The 22,012-nt window shown below is 38.9% G+C and overlaps 1 protein-coding gene across 2 annotated transcripts in view; it reads left to right on the forward strand.

The window, feature by feature from the left end:
* The window catches only part of CENPP (centromere protein P), a 250,849-nt gene that overhangs the window by 42,813 nt on the left and 186,024 nt on the right, over positions 1–22,012 (forward strand). For both annotated transcript variants that reach the window (XM_047779296.1, XM_047779297.1), the window contains one exon: positions 10,754–10,850. In XM_047779296.1, coding sequence (XP_047635252.1) covers positions 10,754–10,850 — 97 coding nt within the window. The remainder of the gene's footprint in view (positions 1–10,753; positions 10,851–22,012) is intronic.

Below are 22,012 nucleotides of genomic sequence, written 5' to 3' on the forward strand. Positions count from 1 at the left end.
TACTGGTTCCTTTAGGGATCATAGTCTATTTAAAATTAATGCTTTCCCACTTCAAATGGAAAGTTTATACTAAATAGATCCCTTTACTCTCATCTCTTCATGTCATAGTCATTATATATATTATTTCCACATATTTTGTAACCCCATCAGATAATGTTATAATTCATACTTTCTGTCTTTCAACATATTTTAAGGAACTGGAGAAGAATAGTCTGATAATATATGCAGATTTTTACCATTTAGTTTTTTTGTTTTGTTTTGTTTTGTTTTGGCTTTTTAGGACTATACCCATGGCACATGGAGGTTCTAGGCTAGGGGTTGAATAGGAGCTGCAGTTGCTAGCCTCTGCCACAGCAACACCAAATCCGAGCCATGTCTGGTACCTACACCACAGCTCACGGCAACACTGGATCCTTAACCCACTGATCAGGTCCAGGGATCAAACCCATATCCTCATGGATACTAGTTGGGTTTGTTACCAGTGAGCCACAATGGGAACTCCCCATTTTATTTTTTTCCCCTTTATTCCTGATATTACAGGTTTCCCTATGACATTTCTTTTTCATCTGAAGAACGTTCTTTAGCATTTCATTTTGAGTAGATTCACTTGGCAGATTCTTTTAGTTTTCTTTCATCTGAGAATGTCATTATTATACCTTCATTTCTGAAATATTTTTACTAGATATTTAATTCTGAGTTGACTTTCTTTCCTATAGATACATTTATTTATTTTGCTTTTTAGGGCTGCACTTGGGGCATATGGATGTTCCCAGGCTAGGGATCAAATTGAAGCTGCACCTGCCAGCCTACACCACAGGCACAGCAATGCAGAATCTGAGCTGCGTCTGCAATCTGCACCACAGCTCATGGCAACACCAGATCCTTAACCCACTGAGCAAGGCCAGGGAATCAAACCTTCATCCTCATGGATGCTAGTGAGGTTTGTTTCTGCTGAGCCATAATGGGAACTCCCTCTATAGGTACTGTTAAAATATTGTTTTACTTCCTTCTGGCCTCCATGGTTTCTGTTGAGAAATCCATTGTCTTTGAATCCTTGTTCCTCTGTATAACGTGTGTCTGTTTTCCTGTAACTGATTGAAGGGGTTTTCTGTTTCTTTTCAATAGTTCAATTATGATCTATTTAAGCATGAATTTCTTTGAGTTTATCCTCTCTGGCCTTTTAAGAGCTTCTTGAATTTGTATTTTTTTGTCTTTTTACTTAATTTGGCAAGTTTTCAGCCATTATTTCTCCGAAATTTTTTTTCACTCAACACTTTTTCTCCTCTGCTTCTGGATCTCTGATGTCATGAATATAATTTGGTATTGTCCTTCATGTCCTTTTCGTTTTGTTTATTTTATTCAATCGTTTCCTTCTGTGTTATTCTGATTGGATGGTTTCTGTATATTCACCACTATAATCAGGATATTAAACAGTTTGGTCAATGCAAAAAGACTCTCACACCCTCTCCCCACTCTTAACCCATGGCAAAACCTGCTCTTATCTTTATCATTAGAATTTTTCCTTTTACAAAATGTCAAGTAAATGAAATCACACAGTGTGAAACCTTTTGTGACAGGTTTCTTTGCTTAGCCTAATGCCTTTGAGATTCAGCTGTCTTTTCATTTCTGGGTAGTATTCCAATGTATGGATAAGTTTGTTTATCCATTTGCCTATTGGAGGTTATTTCAGTTTTGGTGATTATGAATAGCGTTACTCGACAGAGGTTTTTATGTGAATGTAAGTTTTCTTTTCTCTAGGGAAAATACCCAGAAGTGGGGTTACTTGGTCATATGATAAAGATATGTTTAAATTTATAATAAACTGACAAACTGTTTACCAGAGTGACCATTTCCACCAGCAGTGTGTAAGAGTGACTGATAGTGAATTAACTTGTGATTATCACCTGATTTTAGACATAATATTATTAGGAATTTATTTTTTAAATAAAAGTTTAAAATTTTTATTCCAGATTTCTTCTTTATACTTTGCTTGATCCTTGAGAAAGAACATTTGGAGTTATTTTACTTTTTTGACTAGTTGCAGTTGAAGTGTACCACTGCCAACATTTTGTGAAGGAAATCCATAACATCTGTTTTACATTTAGTGAAGTTTGAACTGTGCTTGGGAAAAAAAGATAAATTGCAATTATTCTTACAGCTATAAGAGCCTGCAGGGACACACACATACATACATGCACACTTTTTATAATAGAAAACTATAGAGATGTGAATGGGGGTGAAGGAATTGTGACTTAATTCACTTTTAAATACAGTTCTTTTTTTTTCTTTTTAAAAAATTAAGTTACAGGCGTTCCCGTCATGGCACAGTGGTTAACGAATCCAACTAGGAACCATGAGCTTGCGGGTTCGGTCCCTGCCCTTGCTCAGTGGGTTAACGATCCGGCGTTGCCGTGAGCTGTGGTGTAGGTTGCAGACTCGGCTCGGATCCCGCGTTGCTGTGGCTCTGGTGTAGGCTGGCGGGTACAGCTCTGATTTGACCCCTAGCCTGGGAACCTCCATGTGCCGTGGGAGCGGCCCAAGAAATGGCAAAAAGATACACACAAAAAAAGTTAAGTTACAGAACAGTCTTTTTCTTTTTCACTCTTTCTCTTAGTGTTTAGTGGGTGTGTGTATTTAAACTTTGGCCATTGTAATTTTTAAGATTTATTACTTGGCTCACTCCCTCATCACATGATTAAGAGCTTATTTTTGCTCCCTTTTTTGGTGGAGATTAAAATATCTTGTCGTTTTGGCCTTGAAAGCTCTGTTGAAGTAACTAATGCTCTTTATAGGCCTATATTCTTTGGAGAGTAATTTCTTCTTTGAGACTTTAGAAAGTATTATTATTATTGGCAGCTGGAGGAATTTGAACTGTGTGACCTAACTTCTAACGGTCTACTTAGATTTAAAACTTTACCACTGCAGGGAGTTCCCGCTGTGGCTCAGCAGTAACAAATCTGACAAGGATCCATGAAGATGCAGGTTCAATTCCTGCCCGGCAGCTATAGCTCTGATTCAACCCCTAGCCTGGGGACTTCCATATGCCACACGGATGTGGCCCTAAAAAGACAAAAAACAAACAAACAAACAAAACAAAAACCTTACCACTGCAGGTGTAATCTGGGAAGTCTTATAACCAAATAGATCCCTTTTGCCCTCTGTTTGCATTACAGTTTTTATATGAATTATATTCATAGGTTTGTACTGAAAACTCCATCAGACAATGTTACGGTTTTTTTACTTTCAACCATAATACATAATTTAAAGAACTTAAGAGTGATAGATTTTTATATTTACCCAGATTTTTACCATTTCTGTTGTTCTTCCTGATGAAACCTTTTTAGATCTCATTGCATATATCATGGCTCTGTTCTCCTAAATACTTTGGTATGCAATCTAAGAATGGAGCTGTTCTCTTATATTGTCTAATAGTGATCAACTCCATAAGTTGACATTGATATGATACTTTTATCTACTTTTCCATCCATATTCCAATTTCATTAGTGGTCTAATAATGTCCATTATTGTATTTTCTTTTCCTCTGCAGTATATGATCCAGTCAAAGTATTGCATTTAGTTGTCATGTCTCTATGGATTTCTTTAATCTAGAACAATTCCAGAGCCTTTTATGACTTTGCCACTTTTAAAAAATACTGTTCTTCCTCACACACCTCCATAGAATGTTTTCTATTTTGCCTTTGATTTTTTTTTTTTTGTCTTTTTGCTATTTCTTTGGACCGCTCCTGCGGCATATGGAGGTTCCCAGGCTAGGGGTCGAATCGGAGCTGTAGCCACTGGCCTACACCAGAGCCACAGCAACGCGGGATCCGAGCCGCGTCTGCAACCTACACCACAGCTCACGGCAACGCCGGATCGTTAACCCACTGAGCAAGGGCAGGGACCGAACCCGCAAGCTCATGGTTCCTAGTCGGATTCATTAACCACTGCGCCACGACGGGAACTCCATGCCTTTGATTTTTTTCTAATGATCAATTGGTGTTATGTCTTCTCAGGCAAAATAATGTATAGGTGATGTCTTGCCATTCTCAGATAACTGTCTCTCACAGGTGATGTTAGTTTTGATCATTCAGTCAAACTGTTATCTAATTCTCCACTGATTCATTACTGTTTTTTTTTTTTTTTTCCTTCCCTTGCAAACTGATAGACAATCTGTTGGGAGACACTTTGTGATCATACAGGGACTACTCTTCATTAAAATTTCTAAATATATAGCACCCCCTAGTGATTCCTATCCGATCCATTCTTTACTGTGATGGCTGCAAAATGACAACTTTAAAGCTTCAGCTCTTCCCTTTACCTCTCTCAATAGGCATTACGCCTGGTGCATAAGAAATAGATCTCTCTTCACCATTATGTATGTGTGTATATGTGCACATATCTATTTTCTATAGACAGGTTTCATTCATTTTTTTCCCCAAAGATTTATAATTCCTTACTCATACTTTTGAGCAGTTCCTTACATTCTGGCATAAAAAGACTTTCCAGGCTTAAAATATACGTCTCCTGCCTCAGTATGAAAATTTAAAAATAAATAAATACAAGTGTGAAAGCATATATATGCTTTGTACTGCATTAGTCTTTAAGAATATAATTGAACAAGATACATAGTTTCTGACATCATGAAAAGCTGACAAACTAGTGGATAAGTAGAGCCAGAAATATGTGATAAATGATGGGGTAAGTGCTTTGGGAATATAAGTGGATATCTGTTGTGTGTGCTTAATATGTAGCAATGAACAAAACAAAACATCTCTGTCCTCATAACTGTATTATCTTGAGGAGGGAAGGCAGTAAATAAACTGATATGTAAAGTGAACAGCATATTAAGATAGAGATAAAAGGTATAGGGGAAAATAAAGTGGGATGGGAAACAGGGAATGTATATGGATGAGGGAAAGGTATCCGTTTTTATTTTTTATTGATTTGCTTTTTGCTTTTTAGGCCCATACCCTTGGCATGTGGAAGTTCCCAGGCTAGGCGTCAAATACGAGCTACGCTGCTGGCCTGTGCCACAGCAATGGCAACTCAGGATCCAAGCCGCATCTGTTCCCTACACCACAGCTCATGGCAATGCCACTGAGCAAGGCCAGGGCTCAAAGCTGCATCCTCGCGGATACTAGTCGGATTTGTTTCCGTTGAGCCATGAGGGGAATGCCAAGGTATCTATTTTTAAATAGCACAATCAGGGAAAGCCTCATTGAGAGGGTGACATATGGGTAAGTCAGGGAGGTAACCTTGCCTAATTGTATCCAGCTGGTTCTCAACTCTAGGTACTCTCTAAAAATGAATCGTATTTGCCTTTTATTATAATCATTTAGTATGTATAGCTTTTTTTTTTTTTTTTGTCTTTTTAGGGCTGCATTTGTAGCATATGGAAGTTGGGGTTGAATCAGAGCTGTAGCTGCACGGAATCCGAGTCGGGTCTGTGACCTACACTGCAGTTCACAGCAAGGCCAGGTCCTTAACCCACTGAGCAGGCCCAGGGATTGAATCCATATCCTCATGGATACTGGTCTGGTTCGTTACCTCTGAGCCACAACGGGAAGTACTGTGATGGTTGCAAAATTTGTGTATATCTTATCCTTAGTGTAAATTATAAATATGTCATAACATGGGTAGTCCTACCTTCATATAGCACATATTGTTGGGTTTTTTTTCCTTTAAACTAATGACTAATGCCACTGATTTAGGAAAGATCTTAAACGCTCTGGAGCTCTTTATCTGCAAAATGAAGGTAATGGATAAAATTATTTGCAAGGTTCTGCCACATTCCAAAAGTTTATAACAAATCAAAGAATAAAAATATTTCTGAGAAATAATGGAACTTATTAGAATTGCAGTTATAGAGGTGTTAGAAGAACATCTGTGAAGTTCCCATCGTGATGCAGTGGAAACAAATCCAACTAGGAACCATGAGATTTCAGGTTCGATCCTTGACCTTGCTTAATGGATTAATGATCTGGCATTGCTGTGAGCTCTGGTATAGGATATAGACGTGGCTTGGATCTGGCGTTGCTGTGATGCACGCCGGCAGCTGTAGCTCCTATTTGACCCCTAGCCTGGGAACCTCCATATGCCACAGGTGCAGCCCTAAAAAGCAAAAAAAACCAAACCAAAACAAAACAAAACAAAAAACCAGCAACATCCATGACCCAGATCTCCCCTTTACAACATGGAGTCATTGTCAATATTTGGAGAATGCTTCTTAGAAAAACAACCTACAAAGCACTGTTCTCTGGGCCACTCACTGTACATGGAATTACTTCATTTTACAGATCGCCTATTGTTTGATATTACTTGTGGTGTAGATTCCTAAGCTCCTTCCCTAAGTATATGTGCCCACCACTATTTATAATATACTCAACTGGTCTAGTTGCAAAGATTCTTCAAGAATGAATTCTATGGCCAGATGCTGTCTTCAGTTTTTTTGGGGGGGTGCGGGGTCGGTAGGGGGAAGGATAGAACAGCATAAAAGGAATAACTGGAGAGATTTAAGATAAAAAGACAAAACTACACCTCAGATTAATCAAGAAATCACTTTTTTCCCTTATCCTAAAAAGTTTTGTCATGATTGTGATAGAACATGATAGACGGTAATAAGAGAAAAAGAGCATATATATATGTATAACTGGGTCACTTTGCTGTATAGCAGAAATTGACAGAACATTGTAAATCAACTATAAAAAATTTTTTTTAAAAGTTTTGTCATGAGACTGCAGCAATTTAGTCACATCTTCAGGTTCCACTTCTAATTCTAGGTCACATTATTTCTATCACAACTGCAGTTTCTTCCTCCTCTGATGGCCCAACTCCCTCAAAATCACCCATGAGGGTTAGAATCAACTTCTTCCAAACTCCTGTTTTTGTTTTTTGGTTTTTGCTTTTTAGGGCTGCACTTGCAGCATATGGTCATTCAAGGCTAGGAACTGGATTGGAGCTGAAACTACCGGCCTACATCATAGCCACAGCAACATAGGATCCAAGCCACATCTGCAACCTACACCACAGCTCACGGCAACTCCAGATCATTAACCCACTGAGCGAGGCCAGGGATTATACCTGCATCCTCATGGATACTAGTCAGGTTCTTAACCCACTGAGCCACTATAGGAACTCCCCAAACTCCTGTTAATGTTGATCTTTTCACCTTATCCCATGAATCATGAATGTTCTTTATGGCATCTAAAATGGTGAATCCTTTCCAGGTTTTCAGCTGATTTTGTCCAGGTTCATCAGAAGAATTTGCTGTCTATGGCAGCTACAGCCTTACAAAATATATTTCTTAATTAATACGACTTGAAAGTTGAAATGAGTCCTTGATCCATGGGCTGCAGAATGGATATTATATTAGCAAGCATGAAAACAACATTAATCTCATCATACATTTCCATTAAAGCTCTTGGGTGGCCAAGTGGATTGTCCATGAACAATAATATTTTGCCTTTTTTTCTTTTTTTTTTTTCTTAGGGCAACATCAGTGGCATATGGAAATTCCCAACCTAGGGGTTGAATTGGAGTTACCCTGCTGGCCTATGCCATAGCCATAGCAACAACCTACACCATAGCTCACGACTACGCCAGATCTTAACACACTGACCAAGGCCAGGGATTGAACCTACATCCTCCATCAGTTGGGTTTGTTTCCGCTAAGCCACAACAGGAACTCCCTGTAATATTTTGAAAGGAGTCTTCTTTTTTCTTAAAGGTCAAACCTCAATAGTGGGCTTAAAATATATTGGGGTTTTTTTTGGTTTTTTTGGTTTTTTTTTTTAAATATATTGTAAACGGATGTGCTGTCATCCAGGCTTCATTATTCCATTTTTAGAGCAAAGGCAGAATAAATTTAACATAATTTTTAAGGGTCCTAGGGAATTTTGAAATGGTAAGTGAACACTGACTTCAACTTAAAGTTACCAGTGGCATTAGCCCCTAACAAGAGAGTCATTCTGGTTTCTTGAGATGGAATCTACTCCTAGTGAAGATTATTGAAATGACAACAAAGAATTTAGACTATGACATAAATCAAGTTGATAAAGCAGTGGCAGGGTTTGAGAGGATTGACTTCAGTTTTGAAAGAAGTTCTGTGGGAAATAATGCTATCAAACAACATTGCATGCTGCAGAGAAATCGTTTGTGAAAGGATAGGGCAAGCTTTATTGTCTTACTTTAAAAATAAGTGGTGGTTTCCACAGCCATGCCGAATTTTAGTAACCATTCTTTTTTTTTTTTTTTTCCTGCTTTTTAGGTCTGCACCCGTGGCATATAGAAGATCCCAGGCTAGGGGTCAAATCAGAGCTGGAGCCACAGCAATGTGGAATCCAAGCTGCATCTGCGACCTACACAACAGCCCATGGCAATGCCAGATCCTTTCACCCACTGAGTGAAGCCAGGGATTGAACCCACATTCTCATAGATACTATTTGGGCTCTTTACTGCTGAGCCACAAGGGGAACTTCCTAGGAACCATTCTTGATCAATAAGCATCCATCGATGTCCAGGTGAGACCTTCACTGGCAAGAAGACTATGACTACTAAATGCTCAGATGATGGATAGCATTTTTTAGCAGTAAAGTGTTTTTTTTTTTTCCTTGCAAACTTTCCCCTCTATTGTACATATTAGATCAGTTTAATACTCAGGAATCCTGTAATTACTGGAAGCATTCAGGTGGAATGTGCTTATTACTCTGTTGTGTCTAGAAAGGAAACTACTCCTACAGTTATTTATTGAATGAATGATTAAATGAATAAATGCATCTTGCTTATAAGTTGCTCAGAAGTGTTTGCAGGGGTCAGTATAACAATAGCTATTGTATTAAAAGAATTAAGATTGAGTTTCTAATGTATCTTAGAGGCATAGCAACAAAATTATCTCTAGTTATTTTGGAATTGGACATATGGTGTGGCGGTGAGGCACAATTGTTCTCTGACACCAACTGGTGTCCTGTAATTCAATTCAGTCCTGAAACTACCCAGATTTAGCAGAGACCCACAGGTTAAGGGCAAAGTCCTCCGTGAGATTACCCACTTGTGAGTTCCCGTCGAAGCTCAGTGGTTAACGAACCCGACTTGTATCCATGAGGACAACAGTTCAATCCCTGGCCTTGCTCAGTGGGTTAAGGATCTGGTTTTGCCATGAGTTGTAGTGTAGTTCATAGACTCAGCCCAGATCCAGCATTCCTGTGGCTGTGGCATAGGTCAGCAGTTACAGCTCTGATTTGACCCCTAGCCTGAGAACCTCCATATGCCACCAGTGCATTCCTAAAAAGACCAAAAAATAAAATAAAATAAAATTACTCAACTTCGTATATCAGCCGCAAGTATCAGGGGTGTCCTGCACTTCTGACCTACTGGCTTTAAATTTGGGGTTTCACACAACCCTCTCAGATTCAATAATTTGCTAAAAAACTCAGAGAACTCAAAGGAAGTATTATACTAAAAATTATAGTTTTATTATAAATGTTACAACCCAGAGACAGCCAAATGGAAGCAATACATAGACCAAGATTTAGGGGTGGGGCAGGGTGAGGGATGGGGAAAGATGATAAACATAGAGATATTTTTATGGAACGTGGTCACATCAGCCTCCTAGCACATCAACATGGTCAATAGCCTGGAAGTGCTCCTGAATTTTGTTTTCCACAGATTTAGTTGGGGTTATCTTATATAGGCATCACATGATTGGCCATGTGATAAAACTCCTCCAGCTTCCTTCTCTTCCCTGGAGGACTGGTCAGCCCACAATTACAAACCTTTAATCATGTGGTTGGTCTTTCTGGTGACCAGTCCTCATCCTGAGGCTACCTTGGGGCCACCTTGAATCATCCCATTAGCGTAAAAATGGCACCTTTTTAACTTAGGAATTCCAAGGGTTTTTGAAGCTCTCTGCTAGGAACTAATGACAAATTCCAGATATATTCTATATTATACCACATGTCATCAAATAAGATTTCAAGGACAATGTGGCATTTGAGTAATATCTTGAAAGATGGGTAGTGTTTAAACATTTGAAGATGGAAAAAAGGGAATTCCAGTTTGAAAAATCACATAGGGGCACATACTCAAAAGTGCAGAGTTCCATATATCGAAATAGGTTAAGTAATTTTAGGGAGTTCCCATTCATGGTGCAGCAGAAACGAATCCAACTAGTATCCAGGAGGATGTGGGTTTGATCTGTGGCCTCACTCAGTGGGTCGGGGATCTGGTGTTGCTGTGAGCTGTAGTGTAGGTCGCAGACAAAACTCTCCCGAGTTACTGTGGCTGTGGCCTAGACCAGCAGCTGTAGTTTCAATTCAACTGCTAGCCTGGAAACTTGCATATGCAGCAGGGGCTGCTCTAAAAAGCCAAAAAAAGAAAGAAAAAAGAAATTGGAGCTCCCCGTCGTGGTACAGTGGTTAGCGAATCTGACTGGGAACCATGAGATTGCAGGTTCGATTCCTGTCCTTGTTTGGTGAGTTAAGGATCCGGCTTTGCCATGAGCTGTGGTGTGGGTTGAAGATGTGGCTCAGATCCCGCGTTGCTGTGGCTCTGGCGTAGGCAGGTGGCTCCAGCTCCGATTGGACCCCTAGCCTGGGAAACTCCATAAGCCACCGGAGCGGCTCTAGAAAAGGCAAAAGCCAAAAAAAAAAAAGAAATAGATTAGTTACTTTTAGCTTTAGTATAGTATAGAAAAAAAGCGATAATAAGATAAAGCCAAAGAGGAGATTTCACTTAATGATATTTATTGTTTCTGCAGAACAGAAGAAAGAAGAGATCTATTTATGTTTTTCCGAAGCCTACACTTCTTTGTGGAGTGGTGTGAATATCGCAAGCGCACATTTAAACATTTCAAGGTAGAGTCCAAAGTCTTTCATTTTAAACATATATGGAAAGTGAAGCTGATGTTAATTTGAGGATTTATCACGATGTTTTAAAGTTTGCAAACAATAGAAAATATTCTTATTGGTTTCTGGAGTTTGCATTTACTTGAAGTAAAGGAGGAATGCTTCTGTACAAGTCAGTGAGCCATTTACATGGAAAGAAGTGTAATTATGAAACCACACAGCTTAAATTGGAGCTTGAACCCATAGGTTGGGCTCAAACCCAGACTAAACTCTGACTGGGACTTGATCCCAACATCTTTTCTTTAAAACTACACACCTGGTCTTGGGACTTACTGAGGTTCAGGTTCTTTATGTCTTAGTGCAGAAGGAATTCAGTGAGAGGCAAAGTGATAGGTAAGAAGTAGATTTACTGAGAAAGACAGAATGTGGGCCATCTCAGAAAGCCAGAGGGGCCTGAAAGATACACATCTCATAGCCAGAGTGTGGGTCGTCGCAAAAGTTAAGAGAGTGGTCCCAAAATATGGGGTGCTTAGTTTCTATGGGCTGGGTAATTTCATAGGCTAACGAGTGGGAGGATTATTCCATCCAGGTATTGCAGAGAAGGGGTGGGATTTCCAGGAACTGACCCACTGCCCACCTTTTGGCCTTTTTTATGTTTGGCCTCAGAACTGTCATGGTGCCTTTGGGCATGTCATTTAGCATGCGGATGTATTACAATGAGTATATAATGTGTAAAGAGGTTGTGCCCTGCCCCCCTCCCTTCTATTTCAATTATAATCTTATTTATTTTATAATACACATTTTGAAAAATTAATCTGTCAAGAATACATGAACTAAAATGACAAATGCTGATAAAGAATATAAACACAGCAGCCTTATCACGTACTAGTGTAATCTTTACTTCCTGAGCCAAACTGTGTATTTTGAACTTCTTATTTATTACATACTTCAAGTTTAAATATTGAAGTTTGCTTCTTACAAAGTAATGCTTCTTAGGTCTGATACTGATAAATCACATACTTTTTTTTTTATTCCCTTTGTTTGCTTTCTGACTAGAATAAAGTTCGGCTGCACTGTAATTTCCAAGATCCTACTTAGGTGGATAGCATGAAATTATTGACCACACAGAAACCATTTTTAAAAGAGTTAACATAAATAATATCTCAAGGTTCGGGTGCCCTCAGAACCGTGACTGAGTCATGGCTATTGTTTTTATGACTCATACTAAATCTCCTTTGTTTCTAATTCTTTTTTTATCATCATCATTATTATCACCATTGTAGTCATCATTTGCATTCTATGTGGTTGACTAATAAAGGCTGTCAGGGTTAGAATTTTCTTTAGAATGAAACATGCTGTGGTCCCTTGAGGAGTTCTGATTATGTTGTTTGCTAGCAGGTGCTCTTTCACCAGAACAATTAAATAGCTTTTCTTCAGAATGGGTAAAATACAGTAATGATTGAGGAATATGCTGGCAGTTATGGTAATATGGCCATTTACTTATACATTAGAATGGGTTGTGGGAAATATGAACATTAGTCCCATTTTCAAGCTGATTTTCCTCTAGATGCTTTTAAGGCAAGTGTGAAGTATACTTGGAGTATTTTTCTTATAGAGGATACAGTGCTTCTATGAGCTGGGCTTTGCTGATGATACAGTTACTAGAATGCAAAGAAACGTGCAGCCATTACCATCACCCTAAACTGAAACTCCATCCCCATTAAACACTAATTTTCCATTCGTCCCTCCCCTCAGCTCCTGGGAACCACCATTTTATTTTCTGTTTCTGTGAATTTAACTGGTCTGTCTCATTTAAGCAGAATCATAAAATTTATTCTTTTTGACTGCCTTATTTCACTTAGCATAATGTCCTCAAGGTTTGTGGATGTTGTAGCAAGTGTCAGAATTGCATTCTTTCCTAAGGCTAGATGATATTCCATTGTATGCATTTACCACATTTTGTTTATCCATTCATTGGTTGATAAGATACTTGTTGTTCCCACCTTTTAGCTTTTTTGAATAATCCTTCTCTGACCATTGGTATAAAGATGTCTATTTGAGTCCCTGCTTCAGTTTTTTTAAAGTATAAACCTATTTGTGAAATAGCTGGATTGTATAGTAATTCTATGTTTAATTTTTTGAAAAACCACATATTCTTTTCCATAGCAGTTTTACATTTCCAACAGCAATGCATGAGGTTTCCAATTTCTTCACATCCTTGCCAGTATTTGTTATTGTCTGGGCTTTTGTTTTGCTGTGTCATAGACAACCTATTGGGTGTATAATAGTATCTCTTCCTGGCTTTGATTTGCATTTTCTTCTGAATGATTAATGACTTTGAGCATCTAATTTGTGTATCTTTGGAGAAAAGTCTATTCAAGTCCTTCGTCCATTTTTTAATCAGGTTTTTGTTGTTGTTGAGTTGTAGAATTTCTTTATATATCCTTTATCCAATATGTGATTGACAAATATTTTCCTCCATTCACTTAATTGTCTCTTCATTCTCTTGATAGTGTCCATTGATGCATAGAAATTTTTAATTTTTTCTTCGGCTTTTTTTTTTTTAGGGCCGTACCCACAGCATATGGATGTTCCCGGGCTAGGGGTCCTGAGCGTGGCCAGGGATGGAACCTGCACCCTCATTCGTGGTTCCTAGTCAGATTCGTTTCTGCTGCGCCATGATGGGAACTCCTAGAAATTTTTAATTTTAATGAAGTCTAGTTAATCAGTTTTTTTCTTTTGTTGCTTGTGCTTTTGGTGTCATATCCAGGAAATCATTGCCAAATTCAACGTCATAAAGATTTTTCTCTATATTTTTTTGGAAGAGTTTTATAGTTAAGCTCTTAAGTTTAGGTGTTTGATCCAATCTGAGTTAATTTTCCTAACAGTCTAACTTCATTCTTATGCATACGGATATCGCTTTTCCTAGCACCACTTTTTGAAGGTACTTTCCTTTCTTTGTTGAGTGGTTTTGACACCTTGGTCAGAAATCATTTGACTGTGTATGGAGAGGTTTGTTTCTGGGCTCATTATTCTCTTCCATTGGTCCCAATGTCTGGCCTCAGGATAGTATCACACTTTTGATTACTATAGCTTTTAGTTTCAGTTTAAGTTGAGGAAATGTGAATCCTCCAATTCTGTTCTTCCTTTCAATTTTGTTTTGGCTATTTGGAATCCCTGGAGATTCCATATGAATTTTGGTGGGACTTTCCAATTCTTAAAAAAATGCCATTGGTCTTCGATAGGGATTGCTTTGTGTCTGTCAGTTGCATTGGGTTGTGTCGACACATTAACCATTCAGTCTTCCATTTATGGACACAGGCTGTCTTTCCATTTAGGCAGTTTCTTTCAGGAATGTTTGTAGGGGTAAAATATTTTTCATTTTAATCCTCTTTTTAATTATCAGCATCAAGAATGAAGCAGCATCTATTTAAGATAATCGGCATCAGCATATTTTTCCTTTCTATTTTTTTTTTTAGGGGCTCTACAGAAATATTTATTGCAAACCAAAATTCCACACATTCTATCATTTTGAGCTTATGCATTTTCTGTTTGTGAGCTGAAAAAGTTTTTTTCTCTCTCTCTTTTCTTTTTACTTAATGAATTTTACTATATTTACACATGTACAACAATCATCACAACCAAATTTTAAAGCATTTCCATCCCAAATGCTCAGTGAATCCCCCCACCCCCAACCTGTCTCCTTTGGAAACCATAAGTTTTTCAAAGTCTATGAGTCAGCATCTGTTCTGCAAAGAAGTTCATTGTGTCCTTTTTTCAGATTCCACATGTCAGTGAAAGCATTTGATGTTGGTGTCTCATTGTCTGACTGACTTCACTTAGCATGATAATTTCTAGGTCCATCCATGTTGCTACAAATGCCAGTATTTCGTTCCTTGTAATGGCTGAGTAATATTGCATTGTGTATATGCACCACATCTTCTTGATGCACTCCTCTGTCGATGGACATTTAGGCTGTGTCCATGTCTTGGCTGTTGCAGATAGTGCTGCAATGAACATTGGAGTGCATGTGTCTTTTCGTGTCGTGGTTTTCTCTGGGTAGATGCCCAAGAGTGGGATTGCTGGATCAAATGGTCATTCTGTGTTGAGTTTTCTGAGGAATCTCCATACTGTTTTCCACAGTGGTTGCACCAGTTTACATTCCCACCAACAGTGTACTAGCACTTATTGTTTGTAGACCTTTGGACGATGGCCATTCTGGCTGGTGTAAGGTGCTACCTCATCGTGGTTTTGATTTGCATTTCTCTAAGAATGAGTGATGTTGAGCATCTTTGCATGTGTTTTTTGGCCATCCGTATGTCTTCCTTGGAGAACTGTCTGTTTAGATCCTCTGCGCCATTTTTGGATGGGGTTGTTTGTTTTTTTGGTGTGGAGCTGCAGAAGGTGTTTATAAATTTTGGAGATGGATCCCTTGTCAGTCGATTCATTTGCACAGATTTTCTCCCCCTCTGTGGGTTGTCTTTTCGTTTTGTTTAGGGTTTCCTTTGCTGTGCAGAAACTTTGAAGTTTGATTAGGTCCCATTTGTTTATTTTTGTTTTTATTGTCGATACTCTAAGAGGTGGATCTGCGAAGATGTTGCGGTTGTTTATATGTCAGAGAGTGTTTGGCCTTTGTTTTCCTCTAAGTGTTTTATAGTGTCTGGTCTTATATCTAGGTCTTTAATCCATTTTTGAGTTTACTTTTGTGTGTGGTGTTAGGGAGTGTTCTAATTTCATTCTTTTCCACGTGGCTGTCCAGTTTTCCCAGCACCGCTTAGTGAAGGGGCTGTCTTTGCTCCATTGTATATTCTTGCGTCCTTTGTCATAGATGAGTTGGCTGTAGGTGCGTGGGTTGAATTCTGGGCTTTCTATCCTGTTACACTGATCTGTATTTCTGTCTCTGTGCCAGTACCATATGGTTTTGTTGACTGTTGCTTTGTCGTATAGTCTGAAGTGAGGGAGCCTGATTCCTCCAGCTCCATTTTTCTTTTTCGGGATATCTTTGGCTGTTCGGGGTCTTCTGTGCCCCAAACAAACCTTAAACTATTTTGTTTGAGTTCTGTGAAAAATGACCTTTGATAGGGATTTCATTGAATCTGTAGATTGCCTTGGGTAGTAGAGTCATTTTGAGACTATTGACTCTTCCAATCCAATCCATCTCTTTGTGTCATCTTTGATTTCTTCCATCAGTGTCTTATAGTTTTCAGAGTACAGGTCTTTTGTCTCTTTAGGTAGGTTTACTCCTAGGTATTTTATTCTTTTGGATGCGATGGTAAATGGGATTGCTTCCCTGATTTCTCTTTCTGCTCTTTCATTTTTAGTATATGGAAATGCTGTTGATTTCTGAGTATCAGTTTTGTATCCTGCGACTTTGCCGAATTCATGGATGAGCTCTAACAGGTTTCTGGTAGAGTCTTTAGGATTCTCTAGGTAAAGTATCATGTCATCTGCAAATAGTGACAGTTTTACTTCTTCCTTTGCAATTTGGATTCCTTTTATCTCTTCTTCTTCTCTGATTGCCGTGGCTAGGACTTCCAAAACCATGTTGAAGGGTAGTGGCGAGAGCGGACATCCTTGTCTTGTTTCTGAGCTCGGCGGGAATTCTTTCAACTTTTCACCATTGAGAAAGATGTTCGCTGTGAGTTTGTCATATACGGCCTTTATGATGGTGAGGTAGGTTCCCTCCGTGCCCACTTTCTGAAGGGTTTTTATCAGTAATGGGTGTTGGATTTTGTCAAAGGCTTTTTTCCGCGTCTATTGAGAGGATCATATGGTTTTTATTCTTCAGGTTGTTGATGTGGTGTATCACACTGATGGATTTGCGGATATTGAAGAGCCCTTGCATCCCTGGGATAAATCCCACTTGATCATGATGTACAATCCTTGTAGTGTATTGTTGGATGTGGTTTGCTAGTATTTTGTTGAGGATTTTTACGTCTTATGTTCATCACTGAAATTGGCCTGTAGTTTTCTTTTTTGGTGGTACCTTTGTCTGGTTTTGGTATCAGGGTGATGGTGGCCTCATAGAATGAGTTTGGGAGTGTCCCTTCCTCTGCGATTTTTGAAATAGTTTCAGAAGGAGAGGCGTTAGCTCTTCTCTAAATGTTTGATAGAATTTGCCTGTGAAGCCATCTGGTCCCGGACTTTTGTCTGTTGGAAGTTTTTTAATCACAGTTTCCATTTCAGTTTGTGTGATGGGTCCGTTCATCTTTTCTATTTCCTCTTGGTTTAGTCTTGGAAGATTGTACCTTCCTAAGAATTTGTCCATTTCTTCTAGGTTTTCCGTTTTATTGGCATATAGTTGCGTATGGTAGTCTCTTAATGATCCTTTTGTATTTCTGCGATGTCCGATGTTACTTCTCCTTTTTCTTTCTAATTGTATTGATTTGAGTCTTCTCTTTTTTCTTGATAAGTCTGTCTAAGGGTTTATCAATTTTGTCGATCTTTTCAAAGAACCAGCTTTTCGTTTCATTGATCTTTTCTATTTTCCGCTCTGATCTTTATGATTTCTCTCCTTCTACTAACTTTAGGTCTTGTCTGTTCTTCTCTCTCGAGCTGCCTTAGGTGTAAAGTTAGCATCTTTATTTGAGCTTTTTCTTGTTTCCTGAGGTGGGCTTGTATGGCTATAAACATTCCTCTTAGCACGGCTTTTGCTGCATCCCATAGGTTTTGGAGTGTCGTGTCTTTGTTGTCATTTGCTTCTAGGTATTTTTGAATTTCCTCTTTTGATTTCTTCAGTGATCCATTGGTTGTTTAGTAGCATGTTGTTCAGCCTCCACGTGTTTGTGTTTTTTGCAGTTTTTTTCTTGTTGTTGATGTCCAGTCGTGTAGCGTTGTGGTCAGAAAAGATGCTTGATATGATTTCAATTTTCTTAAAGTTACCGAGGTTTGATTTGTAGCCCAGGATGTGATCAGTCTTAGAGAATGTTCCATGTGCACTTGAGAAGAATGTGTATTCTGTTGCTTTTGGATGGAATGACCTATTAATATCTATTAAGTCCATCTGGCTTAATGCATCGTTCAGGGCCTGTGTTTCCTTATTGATTTTCTGTCTGGTTGATCTGTCCATTGCTGTAAGTGGGGTTTTAAAGTCCCCCACTCTTACTGTGTTATTGTCGATTTGTCCTTTTAAGGTTGTTAGCATTTGCCTTATATATTGTGGTGAACCTGTGTTGGGTGCGTAGATATTTAAAATTGTTAAATCTTCTTCTTGGATTGATCCTTTGATCATTATGTAGTGACCTTCCTTGTCCCTTAAAATATTCTTCATTTTAAAGTCTATTTTGTCTGATATGAATACTGCTACTCCAGCTTTCTTTTGATCTGTGTGCATGGAATATTTTCTTCCATCCTCTCCCTTTCAATTTGTATGTGTCCCTAGAAGTGAAGTGGGTCTCTTGAAGACAGCATGTATATGGATCTTGTTTTTGTATCCATTCAGCCAGTCTGTGTCTTTTGGTTGGGGGGTTTAGTCCATTAACTCTTAAGGTAATTATTGATATGTATGTTCTTATTGCTGTTTTATTAATTGCTTTGGATATGTTTTTGTTGCTCTTTTTTCTTTCCTTCTTCTCTTGTTCTCTCCTCATGTGGTTTGTTGACTATCTTTAGTGTTGTATTTGAGTTGATTTTTCTTATTTGTGTGTGTATCACTTGTAGATATTTGGTTTGCAGTTACTCTGAAGTTTTGATATGAGTCCATGTTTATATGAGATTGCTTTAAGTTGTTGGTCTGTTAATTGCAAGTGCATCTCCGGTGTCCTGCATTTGTACCCTCCTCTTCCCACGATTTCTGATTTTGGTGGCATAATTGTGCGTGGATGATTTCTTATCTTTACCGTATATACCTTTACTGGTGAGCCTTGTCATTTGCGGTATTTTTGTTTCTGGTTGCGGCCTTTTCTTCTCTGCCTAGAGAAGTTCCTTTAGTATTTGTTGTATAGCTGGTTTAGTGTTGCTGAATTCTCTCAGCTTTTGCTTATCTGCGAAGCTTTTGATTTCTCCTTCAAATCTGAATGAGAGCCTTGCTGGGTAAAGTAATCGTGGTTGGAGGTTTTTACCTTTCAACACGTTAAGTATATCGTGCCACTCCCTTCTGCCCTGCAGAGTTTCTGCTGAAACATCTGCCGATAACCTTATCGGGGTTCCCTTGTATGTTGTTTCTTTTCCCTAGCTGCTTTCAAGGTTTTCTCTTTGTCTTTAATTTTGGTCAGATTGATTAATGTGTGTCTCAGGGTATTCCTCCTTGGGTTTATTTTATATGGTACTTGTTGGCTTCCTGGATTTGGGTGAGTGGTTCCTTTCCCATGTTAGGGAAGTTTTCGGCTATTATCTCTTTGAGTATTTTTTCTGTCCCTTTCTCTGTCTCTTCTCCTTCTGGCACCCCTATGATACGATGTTGGTGCGTTTCATGTTGTCCCAGAGTCCTCTGAGACTCTCTTCATTTGTTTTCAATCTTTCTTCTCTTTTCTGTTCCACATCCATGATTTCCACTAATCTGTCCTCCACCTCGCTTGTTCATTCTTCTGCCTCCTGTATTCTGCTGTTAGCTGCTTCTAATGAATTTTTTTATTTCAGTTATTGTATTTTGCATCTCTTGTTTACATTTTACATCTCGTATCTCTTTGCTCAGTGTTTCCTGTAAGTTATCCATCTTTGCCTCCAGTGCATTTCCAGTGCCTTGCATCATCTTCAGCATCAACAGTCTAAAGTCTTTTTCCTGGAGGCTGAGAATCTCCTGATGACTCAGCTGATTTTCTGGGGTTTTTTTCTTTCTCCCGCCTCTGAGTTAAATAGTTCTCTGTCTTTTCATTTTGACAGGTTTTTGGTGTGGTGATCTTTTTACAGATAATAGAGTTGTAGCCTCTCTTACTTCTGGTGTCTGTCCCCCCTTGTGGCTGAAATTGGTACAGGGGCTTGCTGTAGGCTTCCTGATGGGAGGGACTGATGCCTGCCCACTGGTAGGTGGAGCTGATTCCTATCCCTCTGGGGGTGGGGCTTTGTCTCTGGATGGGATTACAGGTGGGGCTGTGTTCCTTGGTGGTCTTTAGGCAGCCTGTTTACTGATGGGTGGGGCTGTGATCCCACCTGGATTGTTGTTTGGCCTGGGGCTTCTCACTGCTGATGGGTGGGGCCAGATTTTCCCAAAATGGCCACCTCCAGAGAAAGGCATGCTGATGAATATTCCCGAGAGCTTTTCTTCCAGTGTCCTTCCCACACAACGAGCCACATTCACCCCCTGTTTTCCCAGGAGATCCTAGAAGAACTGCAGCAGGTCCAACCCGGATTCCTGCAGAGACTTTGCTTGCCCTGGGACCCAGTGCACGTGAAATTATGTGTGCGCCTTTCAAGAATGTGGTCTCCAGAGTTCTCATCATGACTCAGTGGTTAATGAATCTGAGTAGAAACCATGGTGCTGCAGGTTTGATCCCTGGCCTTGCTCAGTGTTTTAAGGATCTGTTGTTGCCATGAGCTGTGGTGTACGTTGCAGACGTGGCTCGGATCCTGCGTTGCTGTGGCTCTGGCGTAAGCTGGTAGCTACAGCTCCTATTCGACCCCTAGGCTGGGAACCTCCATATGATGCAGGAGCGGCCCAAGAATAAATGGCAAAAAGACAAAAAAAAAAAAAAAAGAATGGGGTCTCCTTTTCCCCCAGTCCCATGGAGCTCCTGTTCCCAAGTCCCACTGGCTTTCAATGCCAGCTGTTCCAGGGGCTCTTTCTCCCATTGCCAGATCCCCAGGTGTGGCAACTTGACATGGGGCTCAGAACTCTCACTCCTGTAGGTGAATCTCTGTGATAGTTATTTTCCAGTCTGTGGGACTTTCCACCTGGGAGGCATGGGGTTGCTATTATCACATAATCGCCCTTTGTACCTCTTGATATGGCCTCCTCTTTGTCTTCTAGAGTAGCGTATCTTTTTGAAAGTTTTCAGTCTATTTTGTTGAAGGTTGCTCAGCATTTGGTTGTAATTTTGTTGTTTTTAGGAGAGAAGTTTAGCTCCATTCCTTCTGTTCTGCCATCTTAATCCCATCTTCCTTTGCTTTCTTTCAGTGTATTATTTTTGTATAAATAAGGATATATATAATGTCAACAGTTACGGAGGTACATATCTTCTTCTTAACTAGAAGTGTCAAAGTATTGTTTAAGATAATTTGATAATATGGACCTTTTAACCAGTGCTCTTTCCTAGTTGCTATTTTATGTGAACAACTGGCTTTTAAATTCTTTAAAATTTGAGAGTTATTTTATTGTGCCTTTTCTCTTTACATTTAATTGTATGAAAAATAAAGGAATATGTTATTATTCTGTTATCTGGAAATGTGAGGAAGGTCTCTTCTGATCACTTTCCCCAGTACTGCTTCCACTACTCAACAAACTTACTTTATGAGGCTTATTTTTTCAGATTGTTGCAATTTTATTGTTGATTTATTCAAGATTGTGAAGTTTAAATATTCGATTTCTCCAAATAAAATAAAAAAACAGAGCCCTTCTGTTTAACTGTATTTTATTTTGCACTATTTACTGTATATTCAGTTTATATATGCTCACTATTATGCTAGGCACTGTGAATGTGTAAAGCAAATATTGAATATGGTCAGTGTGCTCAGTGAGCTTTCAGTCACAGAGAAGTGAGGCATGCACACAAAATGAGAAAGCAGTATAATTATGATTACCAGTTACCAAAATAAAATAAGTGTACTAGTTAGTAAGTGTTACAGTGGTGATTTTTGTGGCCTTAAGAGATCACAGATGTTATCATGAAAAAATTTCATCATGCGGTCAAATGTGGCAAATGGGGAGAACGTTGAAAAAACAAGAAGTCATTCTAGGTACCAAAAAATAGAAGTAAATGAAAAAAAAGGAATAATATTTGTTCTAGGGATAATATACAGAGACCAACTTGATTGTAATTTATAATTTATGTTGGAAACAATGTCGGTAATTTTATATACATAGTTTAGGCCCTTGTTTCTAAAGCATTGATAATTTTATATGCAACCTCAAAGCAATATGGAGACTAAGAGTTTTAAGTGGGGTTTGAGAGCTTTAATCTCACAGGGTTGCCATCACAAATCATCGCTATTAGACTGAAGATGATTTCTCATCTATAAACTTATCAGTTAATCATAACTATTTCAAAAATGTTCCTAAGATGCTTTCTTGTGAGCAT

Source organism: Phacochoerus africanus, chromosome 5, assembly GCF_016906955.1.
Source record: "Phacochoerus africanus isolate WHEZ1 chromosome 5, ROS_Pafr_v1, whole genome shotgun sequence".
Lineage (NCBI taxonomy): Eukaryota > Metazoa > Chordata > Mammalia > Artiodactyla > Suidae > Phacochoerus > Phacochoerus africanus.